Raw genomic sequence first — 24,750 nt, 5'->3', positions numbered from 1 at the left:
TCCTCCTTCCAATATCCATCTCCCTCTCAGTCTGTAACCTTCAACAGGATCAGCAGTCTCCTCTCCTGAAATGCTCTGTGCTGCTGGAGACCATGCTCTGATGTAACTCTTGGTCTCTGACCTTCCACCAGTCTCCACCGTCCTGTGTTCACATAGTGGAGTGACGGAGAATCAGCAGTGTACAGTCATCCCTGTGATATACAGCACACTGTGTGTACTCTGCTCACACAACATTCGGGGTATTTGGCTATCGAGTGACATTTCAGGATGACCCTACAACGTCTTGACATTTCAGGTGAACTTCATGTGACGTCTAATCTTTTGGATGCACGTCCAACTGTTCAGCGTCTCAGGACTTCTTGCACAAAGAATTCTGTTCTCTAGCGAGGATCTTAATGGCAAAGTTCACAACAGGTGTTGGATCCATAAATCTTGGGGTTCCATAGCGTTGGTATTAATCCGTCCTCCTCACGTAGCTGTTCACATTGTGACTTCATGAGACTAAGACGACACCCAACAAGTGATCCCCAGGACATCGCCATTGTGAGGCTTCCGGCAGGATGTTCTCTGAGCTCATGGCCTCGTCTGTCTGTCTCAGAGTCATCAGCAGGTGACAACAGAGACTGAAAAAGTCACAGAAAGGCAGAGAAGTGGACGTCCTCTGCCACATCCCACACTGATGACTACTTCATTGTGAAGGATGCCCTACGGAACTGTATGATGAATGCCACACAACTCCAAGCACACTTATGGGAGGAGACGACCAAGTGTCACGTCAGACTATTCGAAACCACGGTCTGCGTGCTAGATGACCTGACCACACCACCATGGGCCAGGGGTCATCTAATCAGGACGAGGGACAAGTGGCCTCAGCGCTGTTCACAGATGTGAGAACAGAAATGATGGCGCCAACAATGTTGGAGACGTGAAGGAAAGCGCTGTGGTCACCAGACGAGGCTTCGGGGGGTGGTGGTGTTAGTTCATACAGAACGGCCCCTCACTGTGTGACGAGCCCCTACTACTGGAATATCATCATTAATCCAGTCATTGGAGTATGGGGACTTCACACTGAGACTAGGGGGCCTCGCAGGGAGCTACACTTTCACCAGACCTGAATCCCATAGAAACCTATGGGATTAGCGGAGTTACCGTGTAGAGGTTCGTAACTCTGTACCCCAGAACCTCAATGACCTGAAGGCCACCCCTATAAGAGTGGGATGCCTCCACTTAATAATAATAAATAATAATAAATTTTATTTTTATAGCGCCGACATATTCCGCAGCACTTTACATTTCAGAGGGGAATTGTACAGACAATAGACATTACAGCATAACAATAATCACATACAGTAGATTATAACAAATAACAAGAGGAGTGAGGGCCCTGCTCGCAAGCTTACAGTCTATGAGGAAAGAGGGAGACACGAAAGGTGGGTGGTAACAGTTGCCCTGATTGTATGGACCAGCCATAATGTTAAGTGTGTAACAGTACAGACACAGAGGGCTAATGGATGCATACAGCATGTGGGAACATGATGCTGGGAACCTGGTTATGGTAAAACTTTTGGCTCTGCCACACAGGGATAGGTTAGGTTAATGTGTTGAGGCGATAGGCCAGTCTGAATAAATGCGTTTTCAGGACACGCTTAAAATTGTGGGGATTGGGGACTAATCGTATTGACCTGGGAAGTGCATTCCAAAGAATTGGCGCCGCACGTGTAAAGTCTTGGAGACGGGAGTGGGAGGTTCTGACTATTGAGGATACTAACCTCAGGTCATCAGAACGGAGGGAGCGGGTAGGGTGGTATACTGAAACAAGGGAGGAGATGTAGGGTGGTGCTGAGCCATGGAGGGCTTTGTGGGTGAGGGTAATAAGTTTATACTGAATTCTGGAGTGGATGGGTAGCCAGTGTAATGACTGGCACAAGGTAGAGACATCGGTGTAACGATTGGCGAGGAATATGATCCTGGCTGCAGCATTCAAGACAGATTGGAGAGGGGAGAGTTTGGTAAGAGGGAGACCGATTAGAAGAGAGTTACAATAGTCGAGACGAGAATGAATAAGAGAAACAGTAAGAGTTTTTGCAGAGTCAAAAGTAAGAAAAGGTCGAATTCTAGAAATGTTTTTGAGGTGCAGATGACAAGAGCGAGCCAGTGATCGAATGTGGGGGGCAAAGGAAAGCTCGGAATCAAGTATGACCCCAAGACAGCGGGCATGTTGCTGGGGAGTAATAGTGGAAACAAACACAGAAATAGCAATGTCGGGTATAGGTACATTAGTAGAGGGAGGAAACACAAGGAGTTCAGTCTTTGACAGGTTCAGTTTCAGATATAGTGAGGACATGATATTAGACACAGCGTTTAGACAATCGCCAGTGTTTTCTAGAAAGGCTGGCGTGATGTCAGGAGAAGAAGCGTATAATTGGGTGTCATCAGCATAGAGATGGTACTGGAAACCAAATCTACTGATTGTTTGACCAATAGGGGCAGTGTACAAGGAGAAGAGGAGGGGGCCTAGAACCGATCCTTGAGGAACCCCAACAGTAAGGGGAAGGTGAGAGGAGGAGGAACCGGCAAAAGAAACAGTAAAGGAGCGGTCAGAGAGATAGGAGGAGAACCAGGAGAGAACGGTGTCCTTGAGGCCAATGGAATGGAGCATAGTGAGGAGGAGCTGATGATCCACAGTGTCGAATGCTGCAGAGAGATCCAAGAGAATTAGCATGGAGTAATGACCATTTGATTTAGCTGTTAGCAGATCATTAGAGACTTTAGTGAGGGCAGTTTCAGTGGAGTGTAAAGAGCGGAAACCGGATTGGAGAGGGTCGAGAACAGAGTTTTCTGAGAGATAGCGGATAAGACGGGAGTGGACCAGGCGTTCCAGGAGTTTAGAGATGAAGGGAAGATTAGAGACAGGTCTATAGTTAGCGGCACAGTTTTGGTCGAGGGATGTTTTTTTAAGTAGTGGATGTATGATGGCATGCTTAAATGAGGGAAAAATACCAGAAGAGAGAGAGAGGTTAAATATTTTAGTTAGGTGAGGGGTGACAGCAGAGGAAAGGGACTGGAGGAGATGTGACGGAAATGGGTCACTGGTGCAAGTAGTTGGGCGAGAAGATGCAAGGAGCCTGCTTACTTCTTCTTCTGTGACTGGTTCAAAATCAGAGAGGGAACATCCAGGGACCAGGGATGGGAGCAATGTCTCCTGCGACTAGGAGAAGGAAGATAGAGTGAGCAGATGGTTAAGTGATTTGTGAGAGCGTCTCTGGTGTTGAATGGTGGGACTGCCTGGATCTGTGCAAATAACTCCACATACAATAACTCCACTTGTACACAGCAGGAGGCGCCGTTGTCAGCTGTTTTTGATGCTCCAGGCCACGGGACAAGTTACTGAGACGCTGACATTTTGTTGGTATAGACCACAACTTGTCGGCTTTTCTTTCAATAAATTGTTTGATATGAGGAGATCATCGCTGCTTCTACTTAATGCCGACCGTCAGGATCAAATCACTGGAGAGATAAGTTTTTACGTTTCCCATAATTTTTGCCCGTAATCCAAGTATCCCTAACCTTGTGTGAGCAGTGTACACAGTGCCCTATATCCTGTATATCACAGGGGTGAGACTGTTCACTGCTGATCCTCCGTCACTCTCTCCCGTTTTCCATAACTGAAACAATATTTCCTTTTCTTTGAGTTTATTGAATATAAAAAAAAAAATAAAATAAATTAAAAAATTTGGGCAAATAATTCTCATATACAAATACAAAATTCTCGGCTGCGTTCACCTCGTGTTAATCTCCCCGGCCGCTGCAGACCAGACTTATATACTGGGCAGCAAGGATCACATCGCTCCCAAGACACTGGTGAGACCACTGCGCCCCCCGTATCATGTGATGATCCAGAATCAGGGCAGGTAATGACCTCACCGGAGCTGCCATCACTAAAGAAACCGCGGAGCCATCCGGTGTCCGCTCCGATCTCATCACTCAGTCAGAATCCTCATTCTCCTGTTTTGCAGACTGAACCGCGCCGGCGAGATTCTCCTCCTGTCCCTTCAATCGCTCCCCTGCCAAAAAGAGAGCCGACAACAGCGTTATAAGGGGGGGGGGGGGAGATATCAGTCACATATCCTGTAATGTCTGGAGGTTACAGTGCCTTGAAAAAGTCTTCAAACCCATATTTTATTGTGATTGTCTGTGATAAACTTACCAAGTGACGAGTTTACAGAATCCAGCTCAGGAAGTGACGATTCACAGGGCAGCAATAGGGTGAGCGAACACTCCACACTTACACTTTGGGTATTATACGCCCTAGTATGTAGTATTATTGTTATATTTGATTAGCTTTTCCTGGTCTTTTCTATTTTTGACTATTTTAGTATTTGAGTCAAATAAATTTTTTTCTGATGAGCTGGATTTTCTGTGATACCAACACAAGGTAACAAGTATTTGTGACGTGTAAAGGAAATAACAAGGTTTTGTAACCATTTTTAAAATATAAATCTGAACATTATGAGGTGCATTTGTATTCAGTCCCCTGTAGTCTGATGCCCTTAAATATTTTCCTGAGTGACCAATCACATCCACAAGTCACATAATTAGTATACTGTGTCCACCTGGGTGTGACTTCTTCTCAGTATAACTACAGCTGTTCTGTGAAGGCCTCAGAGGTTTGTTGGAGAGCAGCATGATGAAAACCAAGGCGCTCACCAGACAGGTCAGGGATAAAGTTCTGGAGAAGAGGAAGGCACACAGTTAGGTTATAGAAAAAAGCTCAAGCGGTGAAAATCTCACAAAGCACTGCTCAATCCATCATCCAAAAATGGAAGGAGTAAGGGCACAACTGAAAGCCAGCAGAAATATCCTAACGCTAACCTGACATCCGAAGCGAGGAGTGGAATAATTAGAGAAGCAACCAAGAGGCTCATGGTCACCGGAGGAGCTGCAGGGATCCACAGCACAGGTGGGAGAATCTGTCCACAGGATGACCATTAGCCCTATGCTCCACAAATCTGCACTTTATGGAAGAGTGGCAAGAAGTCATAAAAAGTCTCATGCAGAGGACACAGTGAGCATGTGGAAGAGGAGGCTCTGGTCAGAGGAGACCAAAGGAGAACTTTAAGGGCTAAATGCAAAGTGCTCTGTGTGGCAGAAAACTAAGGAAGGCAGACTGGCGAGCACTCAGTTGAGTTATGCAAAGTGCTGGTGGAATGTGACATGCAATCCCCACAATATGTAGATAGAAATTCACCACACGCTCCTTTGTAGATGCAAGTACTATATTTATTTCATCTGACATAAAATGCCAGGCATAAGAGACAAAGGCACACGAACGCCCGTTTACAAACTGGACCAAACATCATTATGAATAAGGCCCTGGAAGGGTCAAAACATAAAAAAAAAAAATAAAAATAAAAAATAAAAATCTGTGTCACATATCTACCTGCACCCCTTCATGTTTGTGCATATGTCTGAAATATTACAGGTGAAATAGTTTGCATCAATCTTCAAAGGAGTGTGCAGTGAATTTCTATATATATGGGGGAAAACTAACACTGCACATCACACTGAAAACACCATCCCCACCATCACACATGGTGGTGGTGGCAGCTTCATTCTGTGGGGAGGCTTTTCTTCACAGGGGTAGGGAACCTAGTCACAGGTGTTGGGAAGATGGATGGAGCAAAACAAAGGGCAAACCTGGAGGAAAACCTGTTAGGGGCTGCAGAAGACTTGAGACTGGGGCGGAGGTTCACCTTCCAGCAGGACGACGACGACGACTCTAAGGGCTAATACTCACTTGCGAGAGACTCGCATGATTCTCGTGCGAGTCTTTCGCATGAAAACCAGGCACTGCCGCCGGCACTCAGACCGGAGCGTGCGGCTACATGCATTTCTATGCAGCCGCACGCTCTGGTCCCAGTGCTGGCGGCAGAGCCTGGTTTTCATGCGAGAGATTTGCACAAGAATCGTGCGAGTCTCTCGCAAGTGAGTATGAGCCCTAAACCTCCTGCCAGAGCTACAAATGGAGGGTTAAGATCAGAGTATATTCAAGTGTGAACAGTCCAGTCACAGTCCAGACAAGACATGAAAATTGCCGATAAGACGTCTCCATCCAATCTCATTGAGCAAGAGCGAGTATGCAAAGAAGCTGCAAAATGTCACCGCTAGATGTGCAAAGCTGAAGCGACAGACCCCAAAAGACTGCAGAGAAAGCTGAAGAGACAGACCCCAAAAGCCTGCAGAGAAAGCTGAAGCGACAGACCCCAAAAGACTGCAGAGAAAGGTGGGAGAGACAGACCCCAAAAGACTGCAGAGAAAGCTGAAGAGACAGACCCCAAAAGACTGCAGCAGTGACTGCAGAGAAAGGTGGCCCTACAAAATATTGACTTGGGCTGAATACAAATGCATCTCCCAATGTTCAGATTTATAACAGTAAAATATTAAGGAAACCCTATATCATTTCCTTTACATGTCACAAATACTTGTCACTTTGTTGCTGTAAATACGTTTTTGGGTTTAATGTAAAAAAAAAAAAAAAAAAAAATGTGGAAAAGTTTATGAAAACTTTTTCAAGGCGCTGTACAGTACATCAGTATTCGAGTAGTGATGAGCAATTGTGCTCGGTAAGGTGTTATCTGATCATGCTCGGGTGTTGTCTGAGTATCTTTGGCGTGCTTGAGTAATATGTTCCAGTCCCCGCTGCTGCAACACATGCGGGGATTACCCAACATATTACTCAAGCATGCCCGAGATACTGGGACAACACCCACGAACGCTCTGACAGCACGATACCCGAGTACACTCGCTCAGCACTATATACTGGAGCATTATCAGAGGGGCTGATAGGATACAATCGGCCTCTCTCTCCTCAGCCTATGATGGCTGATAACAGGGAGCAGTAGCTGGGCTCGATGTTGCAATGAGGACAGCATGTCTTGGCTCTAATTTGCTGAATGTGGAGGTGTTGGGTGGAAAAACTCACGGATGAGCTCCGCAATGGCTCGCTGCGTTCGCTTCTCCAGCTTCTCTAACTTCTTGGCGACGTCTCTCTTGAGATCCCTGAAGAATAGAAGGACACAAGGAGTCCAGGCCGGAGCGAAGCCAGAAATAATCCTCTCCGTGCTTTACTATAAATCTCTCTTTATTGCAACCAATTTTACTTGTCAGCCTGCAGTGTAACGAATGGTGGGGTTTATGGGCTCAGCCTTGGTGTAAGCGCACTTCTCTCTCTGACACACGTTACACGATATTGGGAGAACAAGAAAGTGGCAGAGACCCTTCTGTGTACATGACAACCAGACTGAAAACCTCTATTCTTTACACTGCAGGCTGCATCTGGGCAATGCTGGGATAGAAGGAAACAGAACAGAGGTTTGTAGGACAAATGGCCGAATATTGTCACAGCCTTATCACGCCTCCTCGTCCTCGCCAGCGTATGACATCAGCCGAGCACTCACCAGTCCGGCTTCCGGGGGGCGAGGTTCGTCAGATCCTGAAAAACAAAAATATAATGATGGTGGTTACACTCCTGGATGTTACACAGAGTAGTAGTAGGAGCCCTCCTATACACTGTGGCCCATGTGACCCTCCTATGTGGCCCCTGGGCACTCACCACTTCCTCTATGATGGGCTCCGGTTTGGCGGCCTCCAACTGCTCCTTCACCTTCTCCTCCACTAGAGGGAACAATGAGACAGGAGTGAGGTTATAGGCAGGGCATGGGCGCTGCACCCCCTGACGCGCGACACTCACCAGACTCAGGCTTGGCCTGCGCGATCTGCCGCTCTTTCAGGTTCTCGTCCATGGGGGTGTAATTCCTCAGCTTCAGCTCCCTGCAAGAAATGAGGCACAATAAGGAAACGGGTCGCTCGTCTGCAGCCATCACAAGTCTCCTAGTTTCCTTCATATGAGGCTCAGTCACCCAATGACGTTTATGAGTGTGTGCAGAAGAAAGCACACCCCATGCGGAAGAAAGCACACCCCATGCGGAGCCGCAGTGCAGAACCTGGTCACGAACACATCGCATTTCTGCAACATCAAACTGTAAACAGTCGAGGAAATGATCAAACATCAAGAGAAGAAAATCTGGAATTTTCTTGATGAAACTTGGGCAATTTTTATACTCATGTGAAGATGGCCTTTATGTAAATTCCACCAGTATATAGTATATGTGATTACATACTGTGGAGAAAAGTATGTGCCCCCCTATAGTCTGACCCCCCCATCCTACACCCATAGACATAATATGGAGTCGCTCCTCTGCAGATACAGTGGGTGCGGAAAGTATTCAGACACCTTCACATTTTTCACTCTTTGTTTCATTGCAGCCATTTGGTAAATTCAGAAAAGTTCATGTTTTTCTCATTAGTGTGCACTCTGCTCCCCATCTTGACTATAAAAAAAAAAAAACACAGAAATGTAGAAATTTTTGCAAATTTCTTAAAAAAGAAAACCTGAAATCTCACATGGCCATAAGTATTCAGACCCTTTGCTCAGTGTTGAGTAGACGCACCTTCTGAGCTAGTACAGCCATGAGTCCACAAGTTTTTCACCCCTGGATTTGGGGATCCTCGGCCATTCTTCCTTGCAGACTCTCTCTAGTTCCGTCAGGTTGGATGGTGAACGTTGGTGGACAGCCATTCTCAGGTCTCTCCAGAGATGCTCCATTGGGGTTTAGGTCAGGGCTCTGGCTGTGTCAGTCAAGAACAGTCACAGAGTTGTTCTGCAGCCACTCCATTGTTATTTTAGCTGTGTGCTTAGGGTCGTTGTCTTGTTGGATGGTGAATAGTGATGAGCGAGTATACTCGTTGCTCAGTTTCCCCCAAGCATGCTCTGGTGACCTCCGAGTATTTTAGCGTACTCGGAGATTTAGTTTCTGTCGATGCAGCTGCATGATTTGTGGCTGCTGGACAGGCTGAATACATGTGAGGAAAGCCTGTTTGTTAGGGAATTCCCAACGTGTATGCAGGCTGTCCAGCAGCCATAAATCATGCAGCTGAGGCGATGAAAACTAAATCTCAGAGCACGTCAAAATACTTGGAGGGCACCCGAGCATGCTCGGAAAGCTCGAGTAACGAGTATACTCGCTCATCACTAATGGTTAACCTTCGGCCAAGTCTGAGGTCCAGAGCACTCTGGAAGAGGTTTTCATCCAGGATCTCTCTGTACTTGGCCGCATTCATGTTTCCGTCAATGGCAATCAGTCGTCCTGTCCCTGCAGCTGAAAAACACCCCCATAGCATGATGCTGCCACCACCATGTTTCACTGCTGGGATTGTATTGGGCAGATGATGAGCAGTGCCTGGTTTTCTCCACACATAACGCTTAGAATTATCACCAAAAAGGTCTATCTTCGTCTCATCAGAGCAGAGAATCTTATTTCTCATAGTCTGGGAGTCCTTCATGTGTTTTTTAGCATACTCTATGCTGGCTTTCATATGTCTGGCACTGAGGAGAGGCTTCCGTCACGCCACTCTGCCATAAAGGCCTGACTGATGGAGGGCTGCAGTGAGAGTTGACTTTGTGGAACTTTCTCCCATCTCCCTACTACATCTGTGGAGCTGAGCCACAGTGATCTTGGGGTTCTTCTTTACCTCTCTCACCAAGGCTCTTCTCCCACGATTGCTCAGTTTAGCTGGACGGTCAGGTCTAGGAAGACTTCTGGTGGTCCCAAACTTCTTCCATGTAAGGATTATGGAGGCCACTGTGCTCTTAGGAACCTTGAGTACTGCAGAAATTCTTTTGTAACCTTGGCCAGATCTGTGCCTTGCCACAATTCTGTCTCTGAGCTCCTTGGCCAGTTCCTTTGGCCTCATGATTCTCATTTGGTCTGACATGCACTGTGAGCTGTGAGGTCTTATATAGATAGGTGTGCGCCTTTAGAAATCAAGTCCTATCAGTTTAATTACACACAGCCAGACTTCAATGAAGGAGTAGAACCATCTCAAGGAGGATCACAAGGAAATGAATAGCATGTGACAAATATGAGTATCTGAGCAAAGGGTCTGAATACTTATGACCATGTGAGATTTCAGTTTTTTGTTTTATTTAATAAATTTGCAAAAATGTCTACACTTATTTTTTTTCAGTCAAGATGAGATGCAGAGTGTACATTAATGACATTAATAGAAAGAAATGAACTTTTTTGAATTTCCAAATGGCTGCAATGAAACAAAGAGTGAAAAATATAAAGGGGCCTGAAATCTTTCTGTACCCACTGTAGGATGGGGCTGGGGACCGGGCACTGTGCGGCCGCTTATGTCTCCCCCCCCCCCCATGTCTGTATGGAGCTTGTGCATTGAGTACACACATGGGGGATAGATCAGGGTCTCCCCAAAACTGAAGCTACAATTGTCCACAATGTCTTGTGTTGAAGGTGAAGATTTCCCTTCCCTGGAGATGAGGGTCCAAGGCCGCCCCCTGATAACAGCACACAACATTATCTCCCTCCACCATCTGTAAAGGGGGCACAATGCATTCAGGGAGTGGCATCCTCCAGGAGTCATCAAACCCAGCCTCCCCCATCAGAAGCAAATAGAGAAGTGCAATCCATCATTGCACAGAGCACGTCTCCACCAGAGTCCAGTGGTGGCGGCTTTACATGACTCCATCCTTGTGCTTGGTGATGTACGGCTGCATGCAGCTGCTCTGCCATGAAGCTCCCAGTGGGGGGCGCAGTGTTTGTGCTGACACCAGAGGAGGTCTGGACTCTGCAGTGTCAGCACAAACAGAGCGGTGGTGACTTTTCTGCCCTCTGCTCCTCAGCACCCCCACTATGCAATGTTACGGGGTCTCCACTTCACAGCCGAGTTGCTCCAGTTCCTTCCATTTCTCAATAAAATAACTCACAGGTGATGGGGAATATTCAGGAGGAAGGAATGTCATGGATGGACTTGTTACCCCGAGGGCCTTCTATTACAGGACCGCACTGGTAACAGGGAGCTCTGCACCACCGGTCGCTCTGTCACATGGTAGTTAAGGCAGATGGCAGTGGGGGTGGGTGGGGATTTACAGCGGTGATGAGGGGCCGAATGAGAAACCAAAAATCAACGATTAATGCATTCTCCACAACTTTTCTCGCTATCATATATAGCTTACATACATGGTGAATGCATACATGATACAGTCATGGCAGAGAGTTGGCACCCTTGGCATTGTTCCAGAAGATGAAGTATTTCTCCAAAAAAATTATTGCAGTTACACGATTAATTCCTTTGTGTGGTATTGGAACAACAAAAAAAAAAATATAACAGAAGGAAAGGCAAATTGGACATAATTTCACACAAAACCCCAAAAATGGGCAGGACAAAATTGTTGGAACCTTTCCAAGATTATGGGTAAATAACTTTGTTTCCAGCACATGATGCTCATTCACACTCACCTGTGGCAAGTAACAGGTGAAGGCAACATGAAAATCACACACTTTGCATTGTGTCTGTGTGTGCGCCACACTAAACATGGAGAACATATAAAGGAGAGAACTGTCCCAGGACTGGAGGACCAAAATTGTTGAACAATATCAACAATCTGAAGGTTACAAGTCTCCAGAGATCTTCATGTCCCTTTGTCCACAGTGCGCAACTTAATGAAGAAATTTACAACCCAACACACTAACTAATCTCTCTGGATGTGGACAAAGAAAAATTGAAGAAAGGTTGCAACGTAAGAGAGTCCGGATGGTAGATAAACAGCCGCAATCAAGGTCCAAAGAAACTCAAGCTCAGGGGGCATCAGTGTCAGCTTGAACTGTCGACATGTGACAAATGAAACACTATAGCAGGAGACCCACGAGGACCCCACTGCTGACACAGGGACATAAAATAGCTACACTACAGTCTGCCAAAATGTACATGAGTAAGCCAAAATCCTTCTGGGAACTGGTCTTGTGGACAAATGAGACCAAGATGGGGCTTTCTAGTAAAGCACATCATTCTACTGTTTACCAAATCAAAATGAGCCCTACAAAGAAAAGAACACAGGACCTACAGTCAGATATTGTGGAGGTTCACGGATGTTTTGCTGCCTCTGGGAGCCTTGATTGTGCAAAACATGAAATCTGAAGATTACCGAAGGATTTTGATCACAATGTAGTGCCCAGTGTCAGAAGCTGGGTTTGCGTCCTAGGTCATGGGTCTTTCTGCAGGACAATGAACACAAACATACTTCATGAAGCCCCAGAAAATGGAGAAACAAAACGCAGGAGAGTTCTGAAGTGGAAGCAATGAGTCTGGATGGAAATCCCAGTGATCACCTGTGGAGAGATCTTACAAATCGCTGTTGGGAGAAGACGACTTCATATATGAGAGACCTGGAGCAGTAAGGAAAACAAGAGTGGTCCAAGAGTCCGGGTGAGAGGAGTAAGAAGCTCGTTGATTATAGGAAGCGATTGATTGCAGTTATTTATTCCAAAGGGTGCAACCAAATATTAAAGTGGGTGCTGACAATATTGTCTGGATCATTTCTGGGGTTGTGTGTGAAATTATGTCCAATTTGCCTTTTTTCTGTTTTTTTGTGTGTTGTTCAATCCAAAACATTTGAAATTGCAATAATGGTCCGGGGGAAGTGCTTCATTTTCTGGAACAATTTCAAGGGTGTCAACGCTGTCAGCCATGATGGTATACAGGATATCTATATATATATACATACACACCACATTATACAAATAATTGAGAGTTAAAAATTTTCCGCACTCTGGTTACATTAAATTTTCTGTCTCATCAGCGCTGCCTGTACGAGTCTCTCCGGTCGCTGCTGTGCAGGTTTGGATGCGTTCTGTCAGGTCCTGTGGGTGGAAAACAATGGTGGCAGCACTCGTGATCTGCATGAGACAAGAGTGTGTGGGGAGTCTTCCTTGTGGTCTGAGGACGTCTGGTGCCGATATTTGTGCACAGTATGGAGAAAGTGGTCATAATTAAGTGTGTGAATGGAGGAGAAGTTCCAGGAAGGTCGAACAAGTGTCAGCTGAGAGGAAGGAGCTGGACTTTGAGGTGTTTTAGGGCTTCCTCCTTCTACTCTGGACTATTATCTGCTTGAAGATTCACGTCTGAAGACGAGGCGAGGACAGCGGAGCATTCCTGGCTCGGACCTCAGCCTAAAACATTTTTTAGTGAGGGAATACAAAAGCGAATGGACAAAGTGTATTAAAAAGGAAGTATTTGTTTGGTCTGTTAGTTGATTAAGGCTAGGTGCACGCGGTGCGGATTCTGCTGCGGATCCGCAGAGTTTCTGCAGCTGCGGGTCCGCAGCAGATTTAGGTGCGTTGTACAGTACCATTGTTTTCAATGGTAAACTGGAAAACGCTGTGCACATGCTGCAGATTTTTCCGCGCGGTTTTGCTGCGGTTTACAATCCGCAGCATGTCAATTCTTGTGTGCAGAAACGCTGCGGTTTCACACCTCATCCATTATGAGATGTAAAACTGAAGGGAAAAACCGCAGGCAAATCCACAGAGGCAAAAAACTCCGTGTGCACATACCCTAAAATAAATTGCACATCCAGAGTGCGGATTATTTCTGACTCAGCCTTGTACGTGAATATATTACATACACACTATATATATTGCAGAGGAACTGACTGGTGTTTTTCTTCCTTGTCCTCAGGCTCCTCTCCGTCCATGGCGCCATCTTCTCGTAACTGTAAGAAATAGGATAAGACGGGTCAGAGATGCCGCACAGTTGTGTGCCGGACACAGCCACACTGTTGGCGCTCTCTCGCTTCTGCAAAAACAGTGACCTCCATACTTTACCCAACATCGGTGCGTCTTGTGGTATAAGACCAAGTCCACACATTGAGGATGTGACGCAGATTCTGCCATAACATTCACATCCCAATCAGAGGAGAGCACGGCCGCCACCAGGTCACTTACGGCACTGTAAAGCATGGTGGTGTGTAACCCCAACCCGAAAGACAGAAGGACCCCCCCCCCCCCCCCGAATCTCCACATATCTCATTTATACAAAGCATTCATATACCCTACAGTGCAGACGGTGCACGTGACGGACCCATCAGTCTAATGTCAGCGGTCCCAGGTCGCCTGCCCTCATTGCTTTAGGAGCATTATCTGCACTGGATCATGTGACGGAAGTGGCCGCTGATATTTCCATAGTCGCCGTCTATCTCCCCGCACACATCCTGCGCCTCCTCCCACACAGAACGAGGGGATTATGTATCATAAGAGACGTCCGCGCTGAAGACCCTCCACGACCTCCGAACCAGGAGAAGCTCAGAAATTAAGAGACTTATTTAATTCCCGACTATTCGCACTACCTCTGCTATTAGTATCTGGAACCTGAAACCGCACGTGACCCACTACATCTCCTAGCTGAGGGTTTGCGACAAAGTATCAGTTCCAGTACAATCTGCCAGGGTCTGCACAGGATAAAGACTTGTGTGGCTGCTGATGTGCGTTTGGTGCATAGGGGACCTACAGTGAATGCAAGTGTCACAAACCCTCAGCTGTGAGAAGTACCGGCGATACATCCATCATGAGGCACATATAAAAAACGTCCGTCCTGAGGAGCAATCTGCCTCCTCCACAGGCTATGAGAAAGTTTAAGAACTTTTATTAGAGAACTACTAGTCCTATTAGTGTACATGGACCTTGCACAGGGGGTCCGCATTGCCCCCACACTATCAGGGAGGACGTGCACTGTGTAATATAATCAGCCATTCAGTATACATTAAACCCCTTCACACATATAGAAGTATCTGTACGTCCTGTGCTGGGGTGAGTGCATGTGAAGGGGGCTCAGGACCCGCACTCCAGCTGTTAACTGTTTAGACGCCACTGGCAATCTCTAACTGTGGCATTTAAATGACGTACAAAAAAAGTTGCACTCTATCGTGCTAAAGCATGTCAATGTGAAATATATGAAGCGCAATTCTGTATCTGGAGGGGGCGGCTTCTAGTGTGCACCTAGTCACACTAACTTGGATGTGCCAGTCAGTCTTCTGTTATGGCATGTAAATTACATCATAGCCGAGGGGAGCAGGACGGCTCCTATTACCACCCCCATGATACAATTGTGGGGCACCAATGAAGACCTCCATCGTTCTATCCCAGTCCTCCTCTGTGCTTCAAAGGAGACCATGATCATATACTATGATACTGTGGTATGCGGCACAAGCTATCAGACAATCAATGGTTCAAGGAAAAAAAAAAAAAAGAAACTTAAGTTTTTAAATCAATCTACTTTTCACCCCCAATTAAAAAAAAAAAACCCTCCACAACCATATCTATTTGTTATATCCCTAAAAGTCACATGAAAATCGAAAGTTTAATGTCAGGAACACCGCACTGAACTTGCTCACTGAGCCAGTGCCTGTGTGTGTCCCGAGTAAAGTGAACTGTGCTCAAAGATACCTGTGGAGCGGGCAGCAGCCGAGTAGGTGCGTACTTCAGAACAGCAGGACCTGAATCACGTGACTGCTGGGGGCGTGGCCTAAACTCCACAGAGCCAGGAGCTGCACGAGAACTCCTAGCAGGGTAACTGCGAGACAACGTTACCAGGGGGCATAGACAGGGAGGATAGTCAGGACGTAGCCAATGAACACACACAGAGATAGCTGCAAGGTACAAGAGGGGCGAGCAGAGAGTAGTCAGATCACAGGCAATGAGTCGTACACAGAGAGGGTAGCGCAGTACAAAAATCAACAGGAAAACTCACAACGGGAAACAGAACCGGGTCAGAACCATATAAACAAGCTATAACAACAAACAGGCACACGGGGGTCAGCACACTAGGCCAAAGGCAAAAGTATAACTGGCAGGGATTGGAGCTTCCCAGGGGTTTAAGAAGCTCTCACAGAACCAGAAAGAGGCCACAATCATTAACCCCAGGTGTGCAGGTCAAAACCTGCACTGAGCTCCAGACATTAACCCCCGGTGTGCAGCTCAAGAACCTGCACTGGGATCATGACATTTAACCTGAACAGTAAATCTTATTACAAAAAAAAAAAAAAAAAAAAACAACACACACTGCATTCACCAAGACCATCGAGTACAGGTCTTATGGACCCCAAAACCATACCTACGAATACATAAGCAAAAAACAAGCCCCCGCTGAGTTTCATTGATAGACAAGTAAAACACGTACGGCCATTTTTTTAGCAAGTCTTGAAGTTTCTTCACCAATTAACCCCTTCACCCCCAAGGGTGGTTTGCAAGTTAATGACCGGGCCAATTTTTACAATTCTGACCATTGTCCCTTTATGAGGTCATAACTCTGGACGCTTCCATGGATCCCGGTGATTCTGACATTGTTTTCTCGTGACATATTGTACTTCATGTTAGTGGTAAAATTTCATTCAAATAACTTGTGTTTATTTGTGAAAAACACTGAAATTTGGCGAAAATTCCGCAATTTTCCAACTTTGAATTTTTATGTCCTTAAATCAGAGATACGGCACACAAAAAACTTGATAACTAACATTTCCCATATGTTTACTTTACATCAGCACAATTTTGGAACCAAAATTTTTTTTTGTTAGGAAGTTATAAGGGTTAAAAGTTGACCAGCGATTTCTCATTTTTGCAACACCATTTTATTTTTAGGACCACATCACATTTGAAGCCACTTTGAGGGGTCTATATGATAGAAAATACCCAAAAGTGACACCATTCTAAAAACTGCACCCCTCAAGGTGCTCAAAACCACATTCAAGAAGTTTATTAACCCTTCAGGAGCGTCACAGGAATTTTTTGAATATTTAAAAAAAAAAAAAGGAACATCTAACTTTTTTCACAAAAAAAAACACTTCAGGTTCAATTTATTTTTTATTTTAACAAGGGTAACAGGAGAAATTGGACTGCAAAAGTTATTGTGCAGTTTGTCCTGAGTACGCGGATACCTGACATGTGGGGGGGGAACCACTGTTTCGGCGCATGGCAGACCTCAGTAGGGAAGGAGCGCCGTTTGACTTTTTCAATGCAAAATTGGCTGGAATTCAGATCGGACGCCATGTCGCGTTTGGAGAGCCCCTGATGTACCTAAACAGTGGAAACCCCCCACAAGTGACCCCATTTTGGAAACTAGACCCCCCAAGGAACTTATCTAGATATGTGGTGAGAACTTTGAACCCACAAGGGCTTCACAGAAGTTTATAATGTACAGCGTTACAATTAAATCATATTTTTTCCCCAAAAATGATCTTTTCATCCCCAATTTTTATTTTCCCAAGGGTAACAGGACCCTAAAAGTTATTGTGCAATTTGTCCTGAGTACGCTGATACCCCATATGTGGGTGTAAATAACTTTGGGCGCATGGCAGAGCTCGGAAGGGAAGCAGCGCCATTTGACTTTTTTTTGGCTGGAATTGAGATCGGACACCATGTCGCGTTTGGAAAGCCCCTGATGTACCAAAACAGTGGAATCCCCCACAAATGACACCATTTTGGAAACTAGACCCCCCAAGGAACTTATCTAGATGTGTGGTGAGCACTTTGAACCCCCCAGTGCTTCACAGAAGTTTATAACGCCCGGGCGTGAAAATAAAAAAATCATTTTTTTCCACAAACATGATCTTTTAGTCCCCAATTTTTTTTATTTTCCCAAGGGTAACAGGAGAAATTGGACCCCAAAAGTTGTTGTCCAATTTGTCTTGAGTACGAAGATACCTCATATGTGGGAGAAAACTACTGTATGGGCACACGTCGGGGCTCGGAAGGGAAGTAGTGACGTTTTGGAATGCAGACTTTGATGGAATGCTCTGCAGGTGTCATGTTGCCTTTGGAGAGCCCCTGACGTACCAAAACAGTGGAAACCCCCCACAAATGGCACCATTTTCCAAACTAGACCCCCCAAGGAACTTATCTAGATGTGTGGTGAGCACTTTGAACCCCGCAGTGCTTCACAGAAGTCTAGAACGCCCGGGCGTGAAAATAAAAAAATCATTTTTTTCCACAAAAATGATATTTTTACCCCCAATTTTTTATTTTCCTAAGGGTAACAGGAGAAATTGGACCCCAAAAGTTGTTATGCAATTTGTCCTGAGTAGGCTGATACCCTATATGTGGGGGTAAAACACTGTTTGGGCGCATGGCAGAGCTTGGAAGGGAAGGAGCACCATTTGACTTTTTCAACGCAGAATTGGCTGGAATTGAGATCAGACGCCATGTTACATTTGGAGAGCCCCTGATGTGCCCAAACAGTGGAAACCCCCAATTATAACTCCAACCCGAACCCCAACACACCCCTGACCCTAATGGGAAAATGGAAATAAATACATTTTTTTATTTTATTATTTTTCCCTAACTAAGGGGGTGATAACGGGGGGTTTGATTTACTATTTATGGCGGTTTTTATTTTTGGCAGCTGTCGCACACTAAAAGACGCTTTTTATTGTAAAAATAGTTTTTGCATCACCACATATTGAGAGCTATAATTTTTCCGTATTTTGACCCACTGAGTCATGTGAGGTCTTATTTTTTGCGGGACGAGTTGACGTTTTTATTGGTACCATTTTCGGGCACGTGACATTTTTTGATCGCTTTTTAGGACGCAGAATGAACAAAAACCAGCGTTTCATGAATTTCTTTTGGGGGGGTGCGTTTACACCGTTCCGCGTGCGGTGAAATTGATAAAGCAGTTTGATTCTTCGGGTCGGTACGGTTACAGCGATACCTCATTTAGGTCGTTTTTTATGGTTTGGCGCTTTTATGCAATGAAAACAATTTTATACAAAAAATAATTATTTTTGCATCGCTTTATTCTGCGAGCTATAACTTTTTTATTTTTTCGCTGATGATGCTGTGTGGCGGCTCGTTTTTTGCGGGACAAGATGATGTTTTCAGCGGTACCATGGATATTTATATGCGTCTTTTTGATGGCGCGTTATTGCATTTTTTGTTCAGCGGTATGATAAATCATATTTTGCTTCGTTTTTTAATTTTATTTAAGGGGATCGCTAAAGGGGTTAACTAATGGGACAGTTTTATAGGGCAGGTCGTTACGGATGCGGCGATACCAAATGTGTGTACTTTTGTTTGTTTTTTTTTTATTTCCAAAAAATTAATTAGGGAATATATATTTTTTGTAAAATTTATGTAGCGATTTTTTTAAAATTATTTTTAAACTTTTTTTTTTTACTTTATTACATTGTCCCAGGTGGGAAATCGCTGATCTGTCACATCACAGATCACTGTGACATCAGCGATTTGTCACAGGCACTGCACAAGGCTTACTCGTGACTGCGCTTTGCAGGCACTGAGGAAGCCAGCTCCCTGCAGGCCCCCGTCACCATCTTGGATCCGGGGGCCTGTAGGGAAGGAGCCCCCCGCAGCAGCGCTGCACATTGCGCTGCTGTGCGGGGCTCAGGGAAGCACGGAGGGAGCCCCCTCCCTGCCGATGCTTCCCTTTAACCCCCGGTACACCGCGATTGTGTTTGATTGCGGTGTGCAAGGGGTTAATGTGTCGGGGCAGTCCGTGACTGCCCCTGACACATTGTGCCGAGTGTCAGCTGTGATAATCAGCTGACACCCGGCCGCGATCAGCGGCGCTCACCACATGGGCGCCGCTGATCGCTGAGACGTACTATCCCGTCCCTGGGGATTAAGTCCCAGGGCACATGGACGGGATAGTACGTCTCATGGCAGAAAGGGGTTAAAAAAAAATAATTTAATATGGCCGTAGTCTTACTCCTGTGCAGGGTGATTTCCAGGTCATTTTTGCTTTATAATGGACAAAGGTGAAATTGTATATCGGCCTCCATTACACCCCACCAGGAAGCTTACTGCTGTGTCTCAGCACATTCTATTGTAAAATAAACCTTTTTTTTTTTACACTTGATAGAGATGTCAGTGCTGCAGTGAAACAATAAAGGACCTGAGATATCGCATCAAGAGACGTCTCTCCAGCAGCGCAGACAATTATTCAACATGTTTCATCCTGTGTTGGTCATTTCCATCTGACGCATCTTCCCACACGGATCAATGGCAGCGCGAGATCTCAGCCTTTAGGTTATGGGCGGACATTGAGTAAATGCATTCAGAACTCTCTGCAGCTCTCGGCAGGAAAAAACGCAGCTGCAAAGACGCGCGCTATTGGTACGATTTTGCTACTTCCGTTTTTTGACTGATTTGAGTGAGGTCAATGGTGACAACCGCTGCCAAAAACACAGAAGAGAAATGAGGCAGAATATTTTCTGCACCAAATCTGCAAAGTGTGCACAAGGCCTTATAGTGGTTGTGTCTTCACACACCCACCCAAGGGGAGCAAACCTATTGTATGTAACCCTATTGTGCGCTGCTCCCCTCACAGTCACCGTGTATTCACATACGATACTACACACTGGGAGAGGACGAGAGGTGTCTGTGACCGATGGCAGACGTCGCGTCCCTGCACCGAGCGCCAGCAGGGAGGACAGCGGCGGCAGAGGAGTCCGATTGTCTCTCACGTCACATTGTCGTCAGACTATTGTCAGGACAGCGCACAGAACATAGAGATATGTGGCTTCATATGATGGCTGCTGTCTGCCACGGCCCTCACTACAGCCCGGGGACCCCTCACCCCCACGGCCCGCACTCCACAGCCCGGGGACCCCTCAACTCCACGGCCCGCACTCCACAGCCCGGGGACCCCACGGCCCTCACTCCACAGCCCGGGGACCCCACGGCCCTCACTCCACAGCCCGGGGACCCCTCACTCCACAGCCCGGGGACCCCTCACTCCACAGCCCGGGGACCCCTCACTCCACAGCCCGGGGACCCCTCACTCCACAGCCCGGGGACCCCTCACTCCACAGCCCGGGGACCCCTCACTCCACAGCCCGGGGACCCCTCACTCCACAGCCCGGGGACCCCTCACTCCACAGCCCGGGGACCCCTCACTCCACAGCCCGGGGACCCCACGGCCCTCACTCCACAGCCCGGGGACCCCACGGCCCTCACTCCACAGCCCGGGGACCCCACGGCCCTCACTCCACAGCCCGGGGACCCCACGGCCCTCACTCCACAGCCCGGGGACCCCACGGCCCTCACTCCACAGCCCGGGGACCCCACGGCCCTCACTCCACAGCCCGGGGACCCCACGGCCCTCACTCCACAGCCCGGGGACCCCACGGCCCTCACTCCACAGCCCGGGGACCCCACGGCCCTCACTCCACAGCCCGGGGACCCCACGGCCCTCACTCCACAGCCCGGGGACCCCACGGCCCTCACTCCACAGCCCGGGGACCCCACGGCCCTCACTCCACAGCCCGGGGACCCCACGGCCCTCACTCCACAGCCCGGGGACCCCACGGCCCTCACTCCACAGCCCGGGGACCCCACGGCCCTCACTCCACAGCCCGGGGACCCCACGGCCCTCACTCCACAGCCCGGGGACCCCACGGCCCTCACTCCACAGCCCGGGGACCCCACGGCCCTCACTCCACAGCCCGGGGACCCCACGGCCCTCACTCCACAGCCCGGGGACCCCACGGCCCTCACTCCACAGCCCGGGGACCCCACGGCCCTCACTCCACAGCCCGGGGACCCCACGGCCCTCACTCCACAGCCCGGGGACCCCACGGCCCTCACTCCACAGCCCGGGGACCCCACGGCCCTCACTCCACAGCCCGGGGACCCCACGGCCCTCACTCCACAGCCCGGGGACCCCACGGCCCTCACTCCACAGCCCGGGGACCCCACGGCCCTCACTCCACAGCCCGGGGACCCCACGGCCCTCACTCCACAGCCCGGGGACCCCTCACCCCGGGGCGCCGTCACTTCTGACACGTTCTGCTTCTCTCCTGCAGTAATTTCTGGGTTCGCCTCTTGCCCAGGATCCCGCGGCTTCTCAGGTCCTGAGTCACTCAAACTCTTAGGATGAGTGCACACAGTGTGGATTCACCTGCGGTTTTCCCTGCGGTTTGACACCTGGACAATGGAATAGGTGGCAAACCGCTGAGGAATCCGCAGAAAGAACTGACATGCTGCGGATTTCAAACTGCAGCAAATCAGTGTGGAAAAATCCGCAGCATGTGCACATACCCCGAGCTCTCACTTTCCTTTGTCACCTGGTCTCCATCATGGGGGAATCATCATCTCCACATTGTCCGGGATGATGGGAGAAGTTGTTCTCGGAGGCAAAATGTCAAAACCAGAACTGGTGTGAGAGCCACGACAGCCCAGACCTGGTTACCAGGGCTGTGGAGTCGGAGTCGTGGAGTCGGTGCTCATTTTGGTGGAGTCGGAGTTGGAGTCGGTATAAAATGGACCGACTCCTAAAATATATAATAAATTGGGTACAGTAGTTCAATGCAGGATGTGCTGAATATTTTTTCATAGGAGTTTGGGAAAGTTATGAAATGTCCTATAAATGGCTGTTCTATTCCTGATCTAAGGCTACATTCACACACAGCGTTTTTCCTGCGTTTTTTGAGGATACGTTATTCAGCTGCAAAAGTTGATCATCTTTTTAAAAAACCGCATCACCTGAAAGGTTTTTGAGCTCATAGATAATGTTTTCAATAGCAAAAGCAGATTAGAAATCTGCTCTATATATCCATTATCCATATCGTATCTGTACCAAAAAGAATGAAAACTGGGTAGTACACCAATATATATTCTGTTCTATCTAAATATCTTGATTATTGGATCATAGAAATGATTAAATGTCTGAGGTTCACATTGTACTACAATAAATTTTTCACTTAAATATAAGCAATATGTGTGGGAGTCGGAGTGAGGGAAATTGAGGAGTCGGAGTCGCAGGTTTGGCTTACCGACTCCACAGCCCTGCTGGTTACCGCGGCTCTGTCAGTGATATGAGGCCGCGGTCACAGCCGGCCGCTCCCCGGTCACGGCCCGCCGCCCTCCCGGCCTCTCACCCGCTTTCTCCGCAGCTCCCGCAGTTTTTCCTTCCTCTTCAGCGCCGCTTCCTCCAATTTGCCCACATTTCCCTCCATCTTCCCACAATGCAGCGCGCCACCAGCACCGCCAATCACAGCAGAGCCCCGGCACCACGTGATGCAAGGCCAGATACGTAGAGCGCTGCACTAAGATGCCATGGAGATGGAGCAACAAATAAGGAAGAGTAATGGATGGCGGAGTAATGGATGGCGGAGTAAATCGGCTGCAGCGATCAGCTGAGCAGGAAAGTGAGAGAAACACCGAGCTCAACTGTGCATCTAATCCCCCGTGATGCTGAGCCGTGTATCTAATCTACCGTGATGCTGAGCCGTGTATCTAATCCCCCCAGATGCTGAGCCATGCATCTAATCCCCCCAGATGCTGAGCCGTGCATCTAATCCCCCGTGATGCTGAGCCGTGTATCTAATCTACCGTGATGCTGAGCCGTGTATCTAATCCCCCCAGATGCTGAGCCGTGCATCTAATCCCCCCAGATGCTGAGCCGTGCATCTAATCCCCCGTGATGCTGAGCCGTGTATCTAATCTACCGTGATGCTGAGCCGTGTATCTAATCCCCCAGATGCTGAGCCGTGCATCTAATCCCCCCAGATGCTGAGCCGTGCATCTAATCCCCCATGATGCTGAGCCGTGTATCTAATCCCCCGTGATGCTCAGCTGTGCATCTAATCCCCCGTGATGCTGAGCTGTGCATCTAATCTCCCGTGATGCTGAGCCGTGTATCTAATCTACCGTGATGCTGAGCCGTGTATCTAATCCCCCCAGATGCTGAGCCGTGCATCTAATCCCCCATGATGCTGAGCCGTGTATCTAATCCCCCGTGATGCTGAGCCGTGCATCTAATCCCCCCAGATGCTGAGCCGTGCATCTAATCCCCCGTGATGCTGAGCCGTGCATCTAATCCCCCGTGATGCTCAGCCGTGTATCTAATCCCCCATGATGCTGAGCTGTGCATCTAATCCCCCGTGATGCTGAGCCGTGCATCTAATCCCCCGTGATGCTCAGCCGTGTATCTAATCCCCCGTGATGCTCAGCCGTGTATCTAATCCCCCGTGATGCTGAGCCGTGTATCTAATCCCCCGTGATGCTGAGCCGTGTATCTAACCCCCTGTGATGCTGAGCCATGCATCTAATCCCCCGTGATGCTGAGCCGTGCATCTAATCCCCCGTGATGTTGAGCCGTGCATCTAATCCCCCGTGATGCTGAGCCATGCATCTAATCCCCCGTGATGCTGAGCCGTGTATCTAATCCCCCGTGATGCTGAGCCGTGTATCTAATTCCTTGTGATACTGAGCCGTGTATCTAATCCCCCCGTGATACTGAGCCGTGTATCTAATCCCCCCCGTGGTACTGAGCTGTGTATCTCATCCACTGTGACAATGAGCTGTGAATCTAATCCAGTCTTGTGTGATATACTGTGAAAATCTGCATTAACTGCAGAGGATGCACTGTTATGGGGGATCTGTGGATAACGCACTGTTATGGGGGATCTGTGGATGACGCACTGTTATGGGGGATCTGTGGGTGACGCACTGTTAGGGGGGATCTGTGGATGACGCACTGTTATGGGGGATCTGTAGATGATGCCATGTTATGGGGGATCTGTGGGTGACGCACTGTTATGGGGGATCTGTGGATAACGCACTGTTATGGGGGATCTGAGGATGACGCACTGTTATGGGGGATCTGTGGATGACTCACTGTTATGGGGGATCTTTGGATGACGCACTGTTATGGGGGATCTGTGGGTGACGCACTGTTATGGGGGATCTGTGGATGACGTACTGTTATGGGGGATCTGTGGATGACGCACTGTTATGGGGGATCTGTGGGTGACGCACTGTTATGGGGGATCTGTGGGTGATGCACTGTTATGGGGGATCTGAGGATGACGCACTGTTATGG

The 24,750-nt window shown here is 47.9% G+C and overlaps 1 protein-coding gene across 4 annotated transcripts; it reads right to left on the bottom strand.

Annotated features, from left to right (window-relative positions):
• Nucleotides 1-3,676: 3,676 nt before the first annotated feature.
• Nucleotides 3,677-22,998, bottom strand: CCDC12 (coiled-coil domain containing 12). Of its 4 annotated transcripts, none has more exons than XM_073551176.1 (7): nt 22,805-22,998; nt 13,572-13,630; nt 7,751-7,830; nt 7,613-7,674; nt 7,458-7,492; nt 6,983-7,059; nt 3,677-4,064 (listed from the first exon to the last, which is right to left on the bottom strand). In XM_073551176.1, the coding sequence occupies exons 1-7, from the start codon at nt 22,880-22,882 to the stop codon at nt 3,985-3,987; spliced, it is 471 nt and encodes a 156-aa protein (XP_073407277.1). In that variant the 5' UTR covers nt 22,883-22,998; the 3' UTR covers nt 3,677-3,984. The 4 variants fall into 4 exon arrangements, with proteins under 4 accessions (XP_073407277.1, XP_073407278.1, XP_073407279.1 ...); XM_073551177.1 differs by having other exon boundaries at nt 13,544-13,630; nt 22,805-22,963; XM_073551178.1 differs by having other exon boundaries at nt 13,544-13,630; nt 22,700-22,840.
• Between the last annotated feature and the right edge of the window lie 1,752 nt (nt 22,999-24,750).

The sequence above is a fragment of the Dendrobates tinctorius genome, unplaced genomic scaffold (assembly GCF_039654945.1).
Source record: "Dendrobates tinctorius isolate UK_male_01 unplaced genomic scaffold, ASM3965494v1 ptg000173l, whole genome shotgun sequence".
In the NCBI taxonomy this organism is placed as follows: domain Eukaryota; kingdom Metazoa; phylum Chordata; class Amphibia; order Anura; family Dendrobatidae; genus Dendrobates; species Dendrobates tinctorius.
This window is presented reverse-complemented; position numbering and strand designations above follow the sequence as displayed.